The 16,475-nt window shown below is 38.7% G+C and overlaps 1 protein-coding gene across 1 annotated transcript in view; it reads left to right on the forward strand.

Annotated features, from left to right (window-relative positions):
- Positions 1-16,475, forward strand: part of DACH2 (dachshund family transcription factor 2) — a 310,860-nt gene that overhangs the window by 233,121 nt on the left and 61,264 nt on the right. The window contains exons 4-5 of the mRNA XM_009881777.1: positions 4,232-4,387; positions 7,297-7,469. Coding sequence (XP_009880079.1) covers positions 4,232-4,387; positions 7,297-7,469 — 329 coding nt within the window. The remainder of the gene's footprint in view (positions 1-4,231; positions 4,388-7,296; positions 7,470-16,475) is intronic.

Raw genomic sequence — 16,475 nt, forward strand, 5'->3', positions numbered from 1 at the left:
TTTTTGTCCATATTGTGCATTTAGCTCCAAATCTGAAGGCAGAACTGTACACCGCATGTTTGCTGTGTGGCCTAAACAGGGTGGTTGAAACAGGCCAGACCTTTCTTCAGCTGCCTCTGCTGGGCAGCCAGTGTGTTCTGCAGTCTTTAGGATGGCTGGCTGGCTAATATCTCTGGCTTTTTCCTTCCCACTTTTGTGTGGCTCTGTTAAGGAAACCGCAGTCTCTGTGCCTGCTTCTGACAAGCGTCAGGAGCTCTGGAAGATGGAGGTTCTTGTCTCTCTTGCCCTTTTTTAATGCTGAGTACAATCAGTTCTGGGACAAGATCGACTAGAATGCAAACAAGATAAGGAAAAATTACCTTTTTGTCCTTTACTTTTATCTGTTGGAGAGAAGGTCATATGGGTAGTGGGTAATAGAGTTAAATGTAAAGCTTTTTGTAACGTGTATAAATGATGTATTGGCATTTTGACAAATCAACAGACTTCTGTGTGCTCTAATAATACTCCTATGACACTTATGAATCAAGTTACTAATACTTTAAAATGAAATATTCTTTCTCATTTAAAATGAAAAGCCGTATTTCCCTTCATATACAAGAAGTAAAGTAAGTTCCATTGCTGTTTTCAGTTCTCTCATTTTCCATAGTGTTGTATGTTTGCTTTCTTTTTCCATATATTTTTTCCCCTTTTGTTCCATATATACCCAAAAGAAATTACTTGAAGTCCAGCTCTCTATATACAGTAGTACGGATCATTGTTTAATTTTAGACTCCTTATCATCTATATTAAAAAGAGTGAGAGCCTTCACTAGCTTAGTGTGGACAAAGAAATTATTTTTTCCTAATACAAATTTCTTCACAGACCAAACCTTTTGAATGTAACGAGAGAAAAATTTCAACTCCCATAAATTTATTTCTTTGTGGTGTATTGCGTGATTCCTATCATGAAATTTCATTTTTAGTTTCATCTGTAAGCTCATCATACCGAAGACAGGATTTAGAATCAAAACATGACATCTTTGCTTTATTGGTGGCACCTATTTGGACAAAAAACAACAATGAACAGAAATCTGCTGGAAAATTGTGGCTAAACCTAAATTTGAAGTGTTAAAGAGGACTTAATTTTCATAGATGTATTTGCTTCTGATTGTTACGGTAACACAGAATTTGAAAATACACATTCATATGTATGTATGTCAAGTATGTACTTGCTGATATAACGTGCTGATGACTGTGTTACTAAATAATAAAAATGTATATGCTCAATTTTTTAATGTTTCATGATAGTAAAAGGACTGAATTTATTACTACAGGTTTGCATTTTACATATTTGGAGCATAACGTTGTGGCTTACTGTTAATTCGTATGTAAATTTTTCTTACTGTATGGAAATAGATACTGCAGGGAAGGATGCAAGTTTTCTTTTAAAACTATTATTTTTTAGCTGGGCAAAGGGACTGTGGGCAGGATGAATTGAAAGTGTCTGTGGTATAGAGCACAGGAGTAGGACCAGTGAGACCTGACTTCTCTTCCAGTTTCACCATTAGTCTACCAGGTAACATGGAGGAAGTTGCTTCATAATTCTGCACCTCAACTTTCCCACTTTTAGGTTGGAGATAATCATACTGCCCTTATAAGACACTTCACAACTGAACAGTTCTAAGTAAGAAGTTACAATTATTATTTTCTGTTTAAGAGACTTGCTGCTACATAGTATATGCAGTCTAGATGAAGTGATGAAGCTGTTATCTATGCGGTCTATTGCAGACTACAGGATACATTCCATTTAACGTGCACTTTTATTATACATCATACACTCAGCAGTATTTTTTTGTTCTTTCTCTATGGAGAAGTGATAGGGAACATAAGAATACCGGAATGGTCTGTAGAGATAAGTGTGTTGCAATTTATTCTTGTGTTGCTGTCACTGAACACTGGAGCAAATTTACAAGTGGAATTTGCAGGGAGAAAAAGTTGTTCTTGTCCCCATCTGTAAGGAAAACTGGTCCAGTGGTTTGGACTGTATAACATAATTTAAATGTAGTTTCCTGTTCCATTGCAGGTTTCCTGTATTTCCTTAAGCAAGTCACTTTTCTGTGCAGTTCTCCATCTGCAAAATAGGAATAATAGTACTTTCCAAAGTGCAACAGTTGTAAATTTGGGCACAGGAAGCTGGTAGGGCACTCTGATACAGCTTCAGGGCTACAGAAGTATGGTGTATAGATGCATGAGGCTTTGGAAAGGCAAAAGAGACTTCCAGAAATAAGTAAATGAGCTAAGAGTTTAGACCATCTGTGCCTTGGGTTGGAAATATTGGAGAAAAACAAATGGGGAGAGGGAGACTTTTAGACGAAGTGTGCATTTTTTTCTTTTCATTCAAAAATCTCTGACAAACTGTCTTGTGCACAGTCTTCATGGACACTGCCCTAATACATGAAGTTACATTTACAAAATCTATTTCTAGGAAAAAATTCATGCTAAGGTGCGTCACGTGTTTTTTGAGGAAGAATGAAGTATAAATGTTAAACTTACGTTTACTGAAAAAGCATATGGAGAAAAAAAACCTCATTTGGTGGAATCAAATGCTAAGCGTTTCCTCAGAAAATCTTTTTTAAATCATACATTTAACTGGAGAAATACTTTACCAGATAATACTACCTCTGTTTCACAATAGTCAGGATGAACAAATTCTATACTAAGTATCAGTCGAGTGTTATTTGAAAGAGCTGATACACAGTATATTAAATAAGAAAGGTGCTGACACAGCCTTAATTGTAATAGTTCTTCTAATTATTGCACTACGCCATGTTATATTATATCACATGGCATAATTTAGTGTATATTTCCTTGTCAATGTATTACTCATCATTTTACAAATTGCAAACCTTTTATAGGAAGGTAATTCATACTTGGACATAGTGCTAAAATGACGGAGTGATTTCCTTTTTTTCTCAATCATTGCTCCTTCAAACTTTTTCATTTAGCCGTATTAATCATGTTTATTAGCTAAGTTTTGTCATAAAGAATGGAATTTTTCTGTTACTTTCATATTCAATTAGAATGGTTTTTTGCTTGCTGCCTCTGTCTGCTGCATCACAGTAATCTATTTACTTATTCTAACTCAGATTCTTGTTCATAAATTCAAAACGAAGTCAATACTGCAGTTACACATTTTCATAACAATCTATAATCTAATTGAAAACGTAGGGTGTACCTGAGAAGAGAGTGTACTTAAAATACCTTTTTACTCTAGAGATGTTCAATCTAACTTTATAAGTAGGTTTTGGCTTTGGACCAGGTGTATTTACGAATTCACTGACATGGTCTACTTAACTGCTGTTTGAAAAGAACTTCTTGTTGTTCAAGTATGTAACTGTAATACTGAAGAAAGCTATGATCTGTAAAATGCTGCAGAACACCCTCTCTTCAGAAGACCAGATATTCTAGACCAAACACAACTGCTTAGTTTGCTCTACTGTGTTTTTGTTGTAGAAGGTAATTACTGTGCATAATAGATATCTGGACTCTTAAATTTAAAATCCTCTATACTGATGATTTCCAAGCCCAACCTAATGCCTGGCTTGTTTAACCTAGCAAAGTAGAGGGTTTCACTTAGGACATCCCTAGGGTCAAACCTAGCAGTGGAGGAAAAGCTGTTTAAGCTGAAAGATAACACAGCAGCAGGATAAATTGCAATAACCTGTTCAGGGATGAATTTAAGCTAGAATGCTAGTGAGCACTGGAGGGAGTGAATACTGGAGCAACTCTCCAGTAAGATTAACAGTGGTGAAAGACTTGACAAGCCCGAGGATGGACACCTATTAGTCTCTGGTAGGGACTGGGTGGCCTGATGCCCTGTGATAGCAGAAGATTGTGATTCAGTTTCTCAGATGTTCCCTTTGTGCCTTATTTACGTAATTGTTACTGATGTTTACTTGGATGATTTTATCCTTGAACATTTAGCTTTTTCCATTTCCAGAAGCTAGTGTTATGAAGGTAGGTGATGCTGAAAGTTTCTGGTTGTATTTTTTGCCTGATGCATATTTATTAATTTATTAAAAAAAAAAAAAACCCAAAAAAAAACCCCAAAACATTGGGCGTAGGATTCAGGTGCTATGTTTGTCCTAGGTGCTTAGCTATGGTAAAGAGTATTAGCTCATTGCTAACCAAGCAAGATGTCCTTTAAAGAAAAGTATATGCCATTTATGGTTTGTTTGTACCCTGTTTTGCAGGTGGGAGTGAATCCTCCTGGGATAAAGACAAGCTTCAGTCTCCCATTACAACGGGATCACAGCACAGCATTGGTCATCCCACACTGTCAGGGCAGTCAAGCCTCGGAAGCGCGCACCCACTCAGTCCTCTCCAGCAGAATCACCTGCTCACCAACAGTACGTACTGTGCTCTCAAAAAAAAAAGTACATGGAGCTCTGCTTGGAGGCTGGGCTTGCACTCCTTCCCATCCCCCTGGGGATGGGGCAAATGGATGGGAAACACATGGCCGACAGGAGGGTCAGTCCTCCCACTGTCTGCTGCCCAGGTGCATAGTGTCCAAGCCACCCACTGGGATACAGCCGCCCTCTGTATCACCCACTGCTGGTGGGTGTTCCTTAATTGGCATTTCCATTACCTAGACTGAAGGGAAAAATAACCATAAAGTTGCTTAAAATTTTAGCTATATGAGAAAATGCTCTTCGGGTGAAAAAGCTCACCACCAAATAAAAATAGGACAGCCAGAAACACCTGCAAAATGTCTAGTGAAAAGCAAGCAGAAGCGATCCCTCTGCCTTGCTTTGCACTGTACCTGCCAGATGTGGGCAAGGTCATCCATTGAACCCAGCTATCTAAAGCAATTGGAATAAAATGACACAGATGAATTTTGGATTTGGAACTTAAAGTTCCCTTCAATCCCATCTTTTCCTTCCCTTAGGAAGGGGGCAGGTGGGAAGCCAGCAGTTCCCCTTCTCCTTTACACCCAAAGAGGGAAGGGAGGGAAGGGAAAGTTACTCCAAGAAAGATGCTCAAGATTAATATTTTAAAAATTAGTGAGGAAAAAAAGTTAATTCTAACAGTTGATGGTGGATGAAGAATGACAATCTCACTATTACTGAATTCTTGCTATTTGTTTAAGCTCTTCATCCTCAAAGTTTTGAAAGTTGATTTTTGGTGTTGGTTTTAATGGATGAATGACATTTCTGGCAATTTTAGGAGCAGATCGTTCCTTGCTACCTATGTAGGGCCCCAGACTTGAACAAATCAAAGCTATTGAAATGATTCCTACAATATGGGTCTGTTTTGTTAATTGGAAGGTACGGACCTGAGCATTTTGGGTTAAGTGTCGGTAGGTAAAAATGACCAGATCATAGGACTCAAATTCACTGTAGTTTATCCTTTCATTTTATATTTTTGCATAATTCACAGAATTATAATATACATAAAACATATAATTATATATCATATATAATTCAATATCTGTATGTATTTTACATACAGGCATAGTGTGTTCTTTGCTGTTAAAGAAAACTTTAAAGATATTTTCCAGTAGATTTTGAAGTAGGCGAATGTCTATAGGCTATTAAAGGGTTTATTGAATGTCAGACATTATGTCCAGTGATTTGCAAGTGTACGATATATTTTCTTCATAGTCCTCTGAAATGTTTGACGGATTGTGTCTTAAAACTGGTGATGTGCTGTTAAATTCTGTTTGTAGTTTGCATTTAGTTTGCATGTCAATTGGACTTTAAGTAGACATACAACTCAATGTGGCCAGATGGTGTCTGGGAGTTTTGGAACTCTATAGAGTATGAGGAAAGATTATTGGGCTGTTAAGGGAGATATGCAGGAGAACAAAGGCTTATGGATGTAAGCACTGAAGGGGATTGTCAGTATGGTTTACAGTGAAGGGAGATGTATTTGTGCTTTGCTTATTACCGATCATAATTAGTATTGACGTGAATCATCATATAAAGTATATAGTGAATCATAAGACATCACAGTTGTTAATCGTGATATACTCAAGCTAAACAGAAATAATGTGGGAGCTCAGAATATATACAATTCTGCTTTTTGTGGTGGGTGCAGTGGTCTTTTTATAACGGTATAGTCAAATTGTATTGGAACAACATAAGCTATAACAGTCCGTGATATTTTTTTATTGTGGGTTCTGTCATACACCAAAATGGTGACTGGCCTTCTCATTTAAAATAGTTAAGATAGAGCCAAAAGTTAAAAAACTTTTAGAAATAATTAATGTGAATAGCATATGGTTATGACTAGCTATGTGATTGTTATTTAGTACTTGTACCTGATTTTTTAAATGAGAATTTCTAATCTAGATTTCATTTAGAAAAATGGTAATACATTTTGTCTGGTAGAATGAGTCCTATTTTTTCGGGGGTGGGGGGGGTGGGGTGGGGTGGGGGGTGGTGGGGAGTTTTGGATGCCAAACGTAGTTATCTTCAAGTGGTCTCTCTATAGAATTCTTAAGTGCCAAATAACCTGAAACAGTTTTTTCAGTGAATTGGTGTCTTGGTCTCGCTTTCCGTTGTTGTCATTACTAAATACAACAAGTAATACATATGCTGAAATAGATACTACTGAAACACGAGAAGCCAGTTTTTGTAGCAGTAACATCACCTTTTGGCAACGTCAGGATCTGCAAGTTGGTCCAAATGAATTTTATACCTTCTTAAATTGTTTTACATCCATAGCAGAAGACAATTTAAAGTGACTTCTTGGAAATTAAAACCTCTGGCCACAATTTTAACCTCTCATTACATGTTCCAGTTCACAGACCTTCTGTACAGTAGTCCAGTAGTGTCTATAGTCCAACCCACAGCTTCCTGTGTTCAAGAAATAGTCCTAATATATATAAATCTAGTCTCAGATTGCTGTGTGTGTGAACTTATAATAGTAAGAGGACTTGATAGGAGTATATTGTCAGATAAAATTAAAAATAAATATTCATCTGATGTATTGGAAAAACATGCAGATATCTGCATGTTTTGTGGTTTTTTTCTTTATTGCTTTTTATAAAGAGATCACTGAACTTAATGCACTGTTGTATATTAATATTGCTAATATTGTGTTGCTTTACAGCTATATGTTCCTTTCCCTAACACAAACTATACAGTCTTTTCTGAAATATGAAAACAATTATTCCCTATGTAACATCAAAATTATTAACACATAATAATATTGAGTTTGACAATGTTCCGGTACAATATAGACTCTAAAAATTAAGGTGTTGGGTTATAAAATGAGGGACTGACACATATAACCTGCCCATGCTCTCTTTTAGGGATAGACCTGCCGTTTATGATGATGCCCCACCCTCTGCTTCCCGTCAGCCTACCTCCCGCTTCGGTTGCAATGGCAATGAACCAGATGAACCACCTCAATACAATAGCTAACATGGCTGCAGCAGCCCAAATGCACAGTCCTCTTTCCAGGGCAGGGGCCTCTGTTATAAAGGTAAGAGTCATCTGTGAGACTTAGAAACAATAGCTTTTTGTGGCTAACAAAAACATTTGTAGTGAGTTTCTTAAGGCAGATAACTGAGAGGCAATGAGCTTATACTGCTGATAGCACACCTGGTCTGCTGTTCCTGATAGTGCTTCAGTCTGAGGAAATACCCGTGAGTACAGTCAAGAAGTTAAGATGCTCTGCTCTATGATCTGTAATGTAATTAAAAACAGATACTAACGCTCGCTGGAGGCTAGGGGAATAAGCAGTGCTGCATCTGGTAAAGCTCAAAAGCTATTCTGAACTGGTTGTTCAAAATCAAACTTAATGTTATACTTAAAAGAAAATGCTATAGATCGTAACAGAAACTCTGGTGCGGTGCAGTTCTAGAACAGGTTAATAGCAGAGAAAATCATCACAAGTACCTCAGTGAGTATAGTCTCTGGTAGCAACACCTAAATTTCCTCTGGCTGCATAAAAACTATTTCTGCTTTTGAAAGGTTTCTGATAGTCTCTTCCAGGTAGGTTGTTAAGAAAACTTCATGCCTGTGTCATGCTTGTGTCCTGCCACACACACACAAATATGTTGAGACAAGAAATTTTCAAAGTAGAAGGATATAGGATCAGTGCATGTGAAGGATCGGTTCTATGGGATTCTTTAAAACACAGTGTGTCCTCTTTTTATTGAGCAAAAATGAAAGGTTTTAGCAGTCTAACTTTTGTGTTTATTTGCATGCACATGCATGTTTCTTGTTGACAAAACAAAATTTTGTCACCTTTTAAAGGTAGTTATTTTAATCCATTTTTCTTTGTTTTTAAATATATGACTCTATAGAACTATCTGTTCCGGAAAATACATGTCTTTTTATTTTGATATTTATGCTCATTTGCACTCATGTATCCCCATCATTCTGGAATCCCAAAGTTCCGAGTTGCTTTATTCTACTAACTTTCACTGATTTGGTGAACTTAATCTCTTGTGTCTTTATTGTAAAACATCTTAATTATGAAATATTGTTATTTTATCATTGAGAAAGTTACTGTTGCCAATATTGCAGGCCAGTTGTGAGAATAAATTAGTTAGGATTTTGTTGTGCTTTCTATTGTCACAGTATGCCACTGCAGGAAATTTTGTTTCTACATCAAGCAGGGAAGAAATCTTGTAGTACACAACCACATGTTTATTTTTCGTACTTGTATTTACTGATATCAACATACTTTCAAGGAAGAACACAAATCTCTTTTATCACATTACAGTAGCATAAAATAGTACGTGTCTCTGTTGCTGAGGTTCTGAAAGTCTTTGCTTTTTTTCTGATCTTCTTCCTGGCCCTGAGCATCTCCAAAATTGCCTCAGGTTGTTTTTCTTCTTTACTGAGAGTCCACTTCCAAATAAGGGCAAATGTTGTTCTTAATACTTTGATTTTGTTTACATTTTGTTTTCTTGGATTTTGGGAGGTGGGTAAAATTCGGGAGGGCATTCCCTGGTTAGAGAGTATTTAGGATTAAGATCTAGAAAACTTTCTCCTTGTCATCAGTGTATCTGCAACAGTTGTTGACTGGGTGGGGGCAGCATGATATCTCTGACGTCCAACTGTCCACTAGTTAATGCAAGTCACTGAACTGTTAGAAATTAATTGAGGTTTCACTCAGTAACCTTTTCTTTAACTGTTCAGAGACCTCTTGAGAAAACCATAACTTAAATACAGCAGTGGAATATTTGTAGCAGCAAGTAGACTTCATAAGCTTTGATTATATTTTAAATGCTATCAGTATGACAAAATGAAGATTAAATATGTATTTGTAAACAATGCAAATTATTTGTAATATAAACTACAGTTTTTGCAAGCAGTTAGGTTTAAGGATGCTCTTTAGCAGGCCCTTGCTGATGCTAGTTACTCATTTACAGCTATTTTTTCCCCAACACCTGCACTGGAGGATACACAGTATCTCCACAGCAACAGTAGGTCTCACCAGCGCTCTAGTGGGAATTATTTCCTCTACATGATGGAGAAGAAAATAGACCAGTAGCTAATGTGACAGAGGTAAAGCGTGCATCCATTGGTGTGTTACTCTCACTTGTTAGGTGATGCTGCGTCTTTCTCTCATTTGTTCTGAATGCTGACTGTAGATGACATCTAGAAGTAAATTATGGTGACAATAGGGTTGTTTATGGGTAAGAATCAGGGGGATCGCCAATAAGGCAGATATCACAGTGTGAGTCTGTTACACATCGCACAACCAGGATGAAGAGGCAGATGGAATATTCTATAAACAGCTGGGAGAAGTCTCAAGATTGCTTGACCTTGTCGTCGTGGGGGACTTCAACTTACCAGGTGTCTTCTGGGAATACAATACAGTAGAGAGGGAACAGTCTATGAGGTTCCTTGAGTGTGGTGAGGATAACTTCTTGATACAGCTGGTGAGGGAGCCAATTAGGGAAGGTGCATGCTGGACTTGTTGTTAGTAAATAAAGAAGGACTTGTGGGGGGTGTGACAGTTGGAGGCCATTTTGGGCATAGTGATCATGCAATGATAGAGTTTTTGTTTCTTGGAGAAGCAAGGAGGGGGGTGAGCAGAACTGCCACCTTGGACTTCCAGAGCACAGACTTTGGTCTTTTCATGAGCCTGGTTGATAGAGTCCCTTGGGAAGCAGTCCTGAAGGGCGAGGGTGTCCAGGAAGGATGGACGTTTTTCAGGAAGGAAGTCTTAAAGGCACGGGAGCAGGCCATCCCCATGTGCCAAAAAACGAGCCGTTGGGGAAAAAGACTGGCCTGAGTTGCTATGGTTGCAACTCGGGGAAAAAAGGAGAATTTATGGCCTTTGGAAGAAGGGGAAGGCCACTCATGAGGACTACAAAGATGTGAGGCTATGTAGGGAGAAAATTAGAAGCGCCAAGCACAATTAGAACTTAACCTGGTTTCTGATGTTAAGGACAATAAAAAAAGTTTCTATAAATGCTTTAGCAGTCAAAGGAGGATGAAGGATAATCTCCAGCCTTTAGTAGATGGGGGCAGAAACACAGTGACAAAGGAGGAGGAAAAAGCTGAGATACTTAATGCCTTCTTTGCCTCAGTCTTTAGCAGTAGGACCAGTTGTTCCCTGAGTACCCAGCCCCCTGATACAGGGGTGGGGAGCAGAATGAAGCCCCCATAATCCAAGGGGAAATGGTGAGGGACCTGCTACAGCACTTAGACATACACAAGTCTGTGGGGCTGGATGGGATCCACCTGAGACTACTGAGGGAGCTGGTGGAAGTGCTCACCAAGCCACTTTCCATCAGCAGTCCTGGAGAGCTGGGGATGTTAGCTAATGTGACGTCCATCCGCAAGAAGGGCCAGAAGGGGGATCTGCGGAACTACAGGCCTGTCAGTTTGACCTCAGTGCCTGGGAAGGTTATGGAGCAGATCATCCTGACTGCCATTATGTGGCCCGTGCAGGACAACCAGGTGATAAGGCCCAGTCAGCATGGGTTCATGAAAGGCAGGTCATGCTTGACAAACCTGATCTCCTTCTATGACAAGGTGACCTGCTTAGTGGATGAGGGAAGGGCTGTGGATGTTGTTTACCTGGGCTTTAGTAAAGCCTTCAACACTGTTTCCCACAGCATTCTCCTGGAGAAACTCACTGCTCATGGCTTGGATGGGTAAAAAACTGGCTGGAAGGCTGGGCCAAAAGAGTGGTGGTGAATGGAGTTAAACCCAGCTGGCAGCCAGTCGCAAGTGGTGTTCCCCAGGGCTCGGTATTTGGGCTGGTTGTCTTTAATATCTTTATGAATGACCTGGATGAGGGGATTGAGTGCACCCTCAGTAAGTTTGCAGATGACACCAAGTTGGGTGGGAGTGTCGATCTGCTTGAGGGTAGGAAGGTTCCACAGAGGGATCTGGCCAGGCTGGATCAATGGGCCGAGGCCAATGGTATGAGGTTCAACAATGGTATGAGGTTCAACCTGGAGCCATAAGTCTTCTGAGGAGCGGCTCAGGGAACTGGGGTTGTTTAATCTGGAGAAAAGGAGGCTGAGGGGAGACCTTATCCCTTTCTACAACTGCCTGAAAGGAGGTTGTAGCGAGGTGGGAGTCAGTCTCTTCTCCCAAGTAACAAGCAACAGGACAAGAGGAGATGGCCTCAAGTTGCACCAGGGGAGGTTTAGATTGGATATTAGGAAAAAATTCATCACTGAAGGGGTTATCAAGCATTGGAACAGGCTGCCCAGGGACATGGTAGAGTCACCATCCCTGAAAGTATTTAAAGGACATATAGACGTGGTGGTTTTGGCAGTGTTAGGTTGGTGGTTGGACTTGATGATCTTAAAGGTCCCTTCCAACCTAGACAATTCTGTGATTCTATGAGTTTTATTACAGAGAGTGTGAGACTCCTTTTGTGCTTTCCTTCCCTGATGTACGATAATCTAGCTCTGAATGACGATCAATTAAGATTGAATCCTTGTACAAAATGAAACGTGTAAAAGAAAAGCATTGCTGCTGTTATTTGTGAGCGGTGTTACTTTTATTATATGGCATTATTTAAGTGCATTTAATAAGTACAAAAAATGGCTAGATAGGCTGCAATTCCAGCATCATGACATTACTTAAAATGGGAGAAATGTATTGAATATATTGAATGTGTATCTATTTCCATACTCTGATGACTAAAATACTCCTTGGCCTGTTTTCTATAGGTGTGAGAATCAGCTGCTTTATAAAGGTTTTGAATGAAGTCATTATGCTTTTTATATCACGTTTGCCATTTAGAAATAAGCTGTTCTAGTAAGATATGCATGATCAGCAAAGTTAACATTTAGTGCTCCAGAAAGAAATGTCATAACTATGAAACTTGATTTCTTCCTGACAGGAACACTATAAATTAGGCAGGCACAATGGCCAGGCTCGCAAAACCTTCTTAGCCATCCATAATATAATCTGATGTGATTATAGCAGCACCCACTAGCAGTGCTATAGCTACGGTTCTGACAGTATCCCTGTAATAAATCCAGTCTTTCAGGGATTTACTGCACATCTGAAAGAGCTTGCTCCGTTTGAAACTTGGCTCAGATGGTTCTGAAGAGTCTATAATTGGGGGTCTTATACGGCAAAATAAAAACTTGACAGCAACAGTGACTTCACCACCCTCTCTATTCTCCCTCTTGCGTCTACCCTCCTGTTAGTTCTTTTTTTCAGAGCCATTCTTCATCTGGATGAACTCTACAATTCAGGTACTGGCCGAGGTATAAAATGCTTTGCCAGCCTTTTCTTGAGGACCACTCTGGGGTGGAACCTAGCTGAAGTACACTTCAGTCATGGTTTAGGCTAAAAACAGTAGTGAATAAATGTGGTAGTTTACTGTCATCCAATAATTTTGTTCCTGAAACTCAGAAAAACCTAGTCAGTAGTGATATTTTCAGGTCTTAAGAAGCAAAGTTTGGTTGGGCCCTTGGGAAAGGATTTTTGAATGAAGTTTATAGAACAACTCAACTCCAGAGAGCAATAACTATATAACATTAAGATTTTTTTTTTTTACTTTGGACCTATAATGAATATGACTGTTAATATGCATTCACAGCATATCATACGGTTTATCATAAAGGAGCTGTTAAGATGGATGCTGAGAACACAAATAGAATAAAATGCTGAAAGCACGCCTAAACCTTAACAGATCATTTAAATTCATTTGGGTCCAAAGGAGTTGAGGCTTCACAGCACATAACATGGACAGCAAATACGCGAAGAGGTGTCAGCAAAAATGGGACTAGCTCTTCTGTTCATTGACAGTGCTTTTGAATCTTGGAATCAGACCATGCCCCTACAGCAACATAATGGAATGAGGCCTCAAGCTATACACCATGAAGGCATCAGGAGTGTTAGGGATGTGTCGTCAAGCCTAAAGTCTCGATTTATGCAGATTAAGCCAGAAGGGGCTTATATTATGACTAAAAAGCATACTAGCTTGCACCATTCCAGCCAAAAGGCAGGGAGGGGGCAGAGGGGGGTTTGGAGTTAGGAAAGTATAAGGAGGGCTGGCAAAAGCCAAGTTTCTGGAGCTATGGCTATGCAAATCTTTGTATATTCACTGAAAGGCCACTTTCCCAGATGTTCTTTGAAACAGGTAGGTGGGAGATACTGTGGTTAGGATGGGCTTGAAATTGTGGGAACCAAATGCAAACCAGGGGCCTTAAGCTGCTCCCTTTTGTGTTGATATCAAAATAGTATGACAGTAGAGTAATGAGGCAAAATCTTATCTCAGAGATTTGAGAGGCTCTTTCACCCTTTTCTGCCACTTTTTCCTTGCTTCTTGTTCTATTCATTGCACATCTTTTGCACTTTTGTTGCTCCTCTTGCTCATGCCTCACCCTTCCTCCCCCATCTCTCCTCCTTCTAATCGTTTTCTCTCCCTTTCCTTCTGGCTCTCTAACAACCTCTTCTGAGCCGCTGAGAGATGTGCTTCTCCTGAGTAGGAGTATTTCTGCAAATTGGTTTCCTGCTGTCCATTTTTCTTCTGTCGTCATTCCCTCATGCTTGCTGTATTCCTACTTTTCTCTTATTTTTGCTCTTATCCAGGTCCATGTTAGGAATAAATGGCACATTTGTTGAATGCAGCTAGAAAACTCAGAGGAAAAAAAAAGTTAAAATGTAATTGAAATGCTTTGTTTCCAAAAATCTCTCAAAATAAAGCATTTTTACTTTTGTATTTGAAATAATATTTCTTTCAGAATTTCACCCCAATGTACTTTAGAAACATATCAACTCCCCCCCTCCCAAGGACATTTTAGTTGAAGTGCTATGGTTTGTTTTGGTAGGGAGACTAAACTCTTGTACTTCACATCAACCCTACACAATTTCCATCTGAATATTTTGGTCTACTGATAAGCAGAACAAAGCATTAGTTGCACAGTGTGATCTAAACATGCAGGAGAGATTTCTGAGTCTCCTTTTCTTTGCCTGCTGTTCTTCTCCTGATTTTGTGGGATTGTTAAAGCATTTGTAAAGGATGTATATGACATGATTTTAAATTCCCTAAAGAGAATACAGATGGGCTGGGTAATTATTGCTGAGAGGTGCTATTTTCTGTATGCTGTACAACTCACATTCATAATATTTACCTGACAGCCAGAAAAATGTGGCCATCTCAGAATACTCTGAAACAATTCTTCTCAGTATAATAAAATTTCTTGTTATGGAATTTATAACATACTTAATTTCATATATCTCTGTGTGTTCAATTCATTCTGAATTGCTTTCAGAATATTACAACATTTATAAAATAAAATTTCTGTAAAATTTATGTTATTTTTCTCATTATTAGATTTATTCTATCCCATTTCATAGCACGTGCTCATTGCTGGTAGCTTATTGCTGGAATGGGTGCTAGAATACGTTAGGGGAGTGACACGTGAGACAGAGTTGTTTAAGCTTCCTTCTTGTAAGGCTAATTTTTGTGGGTGTATCTGTAGCAAAGGAGAAATGAGTGTGCAGGTTTGTATCTTTTTATTCACTGATACAGAGAAACTACTATGTTGGGAGATGTTCAGGCCCCTACAAGTTATATTAAATACCCTTCTCATCCCTCCTCCTTTGAAGGGAGGCATATCCCTCTCCCTGCAATGCCAAGAATGCCTTGCTTGTTAACACCAAGACACCTGGTTGCTAGGTTAAAGAATAAGCAGTGATTACTTACTTTAAACTTGCAAGTGGAAAAAAGTACAGTAAGACGCAAGTACATTTCTTTTTTGCAAAGCTTGCAAGGGAATATTGGTAGGCCAAGCACATACTAGCTTTTAGTTCTGGCTCCGATCTTCTTAGTATTGGCTTAGTCATTTGCATTTGTACTTAATAACTAATATAGCTATAATGTAGATTAGATATATATAGCATTATCATCATTAGTCCTGGGAGTGCCTTTTTTTCATTTGGTAGCAGCACTGGGTGAAACACTTCATAGGAGGGGTACAAGTAGAAAGTTTCCACTGCAGGGCCCTTTCCAATTTTAGTCAATATTATACTTCAGATTCAAAGTAAAATGTAAAGGTAAAATCTTTACATGTGAATGAAGGTTGCCATAGTTCTCACAGTGACTGCTAATTTAAGAAATGGTAAAGAAGGAAGCTTTTGTTTGGCTGTTTACCAATGCCATCTGATTAGCTGCAGTTTTCTGTTTGGCTGAGCAGCTGGCAATTAATGAATTGATAAGAAGTAGTCACAAGGTAATGGAATTAGCATGTGAACATCTGGTATTAAAAATCAGTAAACGTAGGAGAGTTTTTATGATTTCTTAAATTTGGTTGGAAAATAATTGCCAGTTGACTACAACTGAAACAACTATATGTACACAGTGAAAAAAATTGCATTTTAACTGGCAAAGTACATATTTTAAGTGAATGACTTCCCGATACACTGCAGAAGATGAATGGGATCCAGCTGGCTTTCAGACATACAGATCCTATCTTAGTTTTTAGACCAGCTGTTTACCTTGTTCATCTCCAGTTCTTACAGCAATTGGAGATATTTTAAGTACCTCAGAAGACTAACAAGTCATCTTACTCTTTGCGTGTGAGATGACTGAGATGATTCAAAATATAAACCTATCCAGTGTTCTCTTGCCTGGAAACAGTAACTTTAACCGTCAAATTTCTTATCGGCCACTGTTCAGCATCATTTGAGATTTAGCACAGCTCCTGCGTACTGTGTCACGACTATTCTTTTTCTTTGAAAAGCCTAAATGCCAATTATGTATTGCTTTTCTCAGTAATGCATTAGAATAAAGACTGTAAACTTCAGAACACTATTAAAAATGTACTTGTTATTAGAATGTAAATAGTGTTAGTATCAACTAAGGTCAGCTGGAAAGAAATACGTCTTAGTATTAACTAAAAAAAAGCCAAAACACATTAGCAATTCAATTCTTTGCTAACTGAAATTGTGTTAACTTTTATTTTTCTCTCTTGTTGAGGATGGAATTTGGCCAGGGAGATAAGAGCAGCGATATCACAAGCATGAAATTGTGGTAGTTTTGGATAGGAGG

This window comes from Charadrius vociferus, unplaced genomic scaffold, assembly GCF_000708025.1.
Source record: "Charadrius vociferus isolate BGI_N301 unplaced genomic scaffold, ASM70802v2 scaffold472, whole genome shotgun sequence".
Lineage (NCBI taxonomy): Eukaryota > Metazoa > Chordata > Aves > Charadriiformes > Charadriidae > Charadrius > Charadrius vociferus.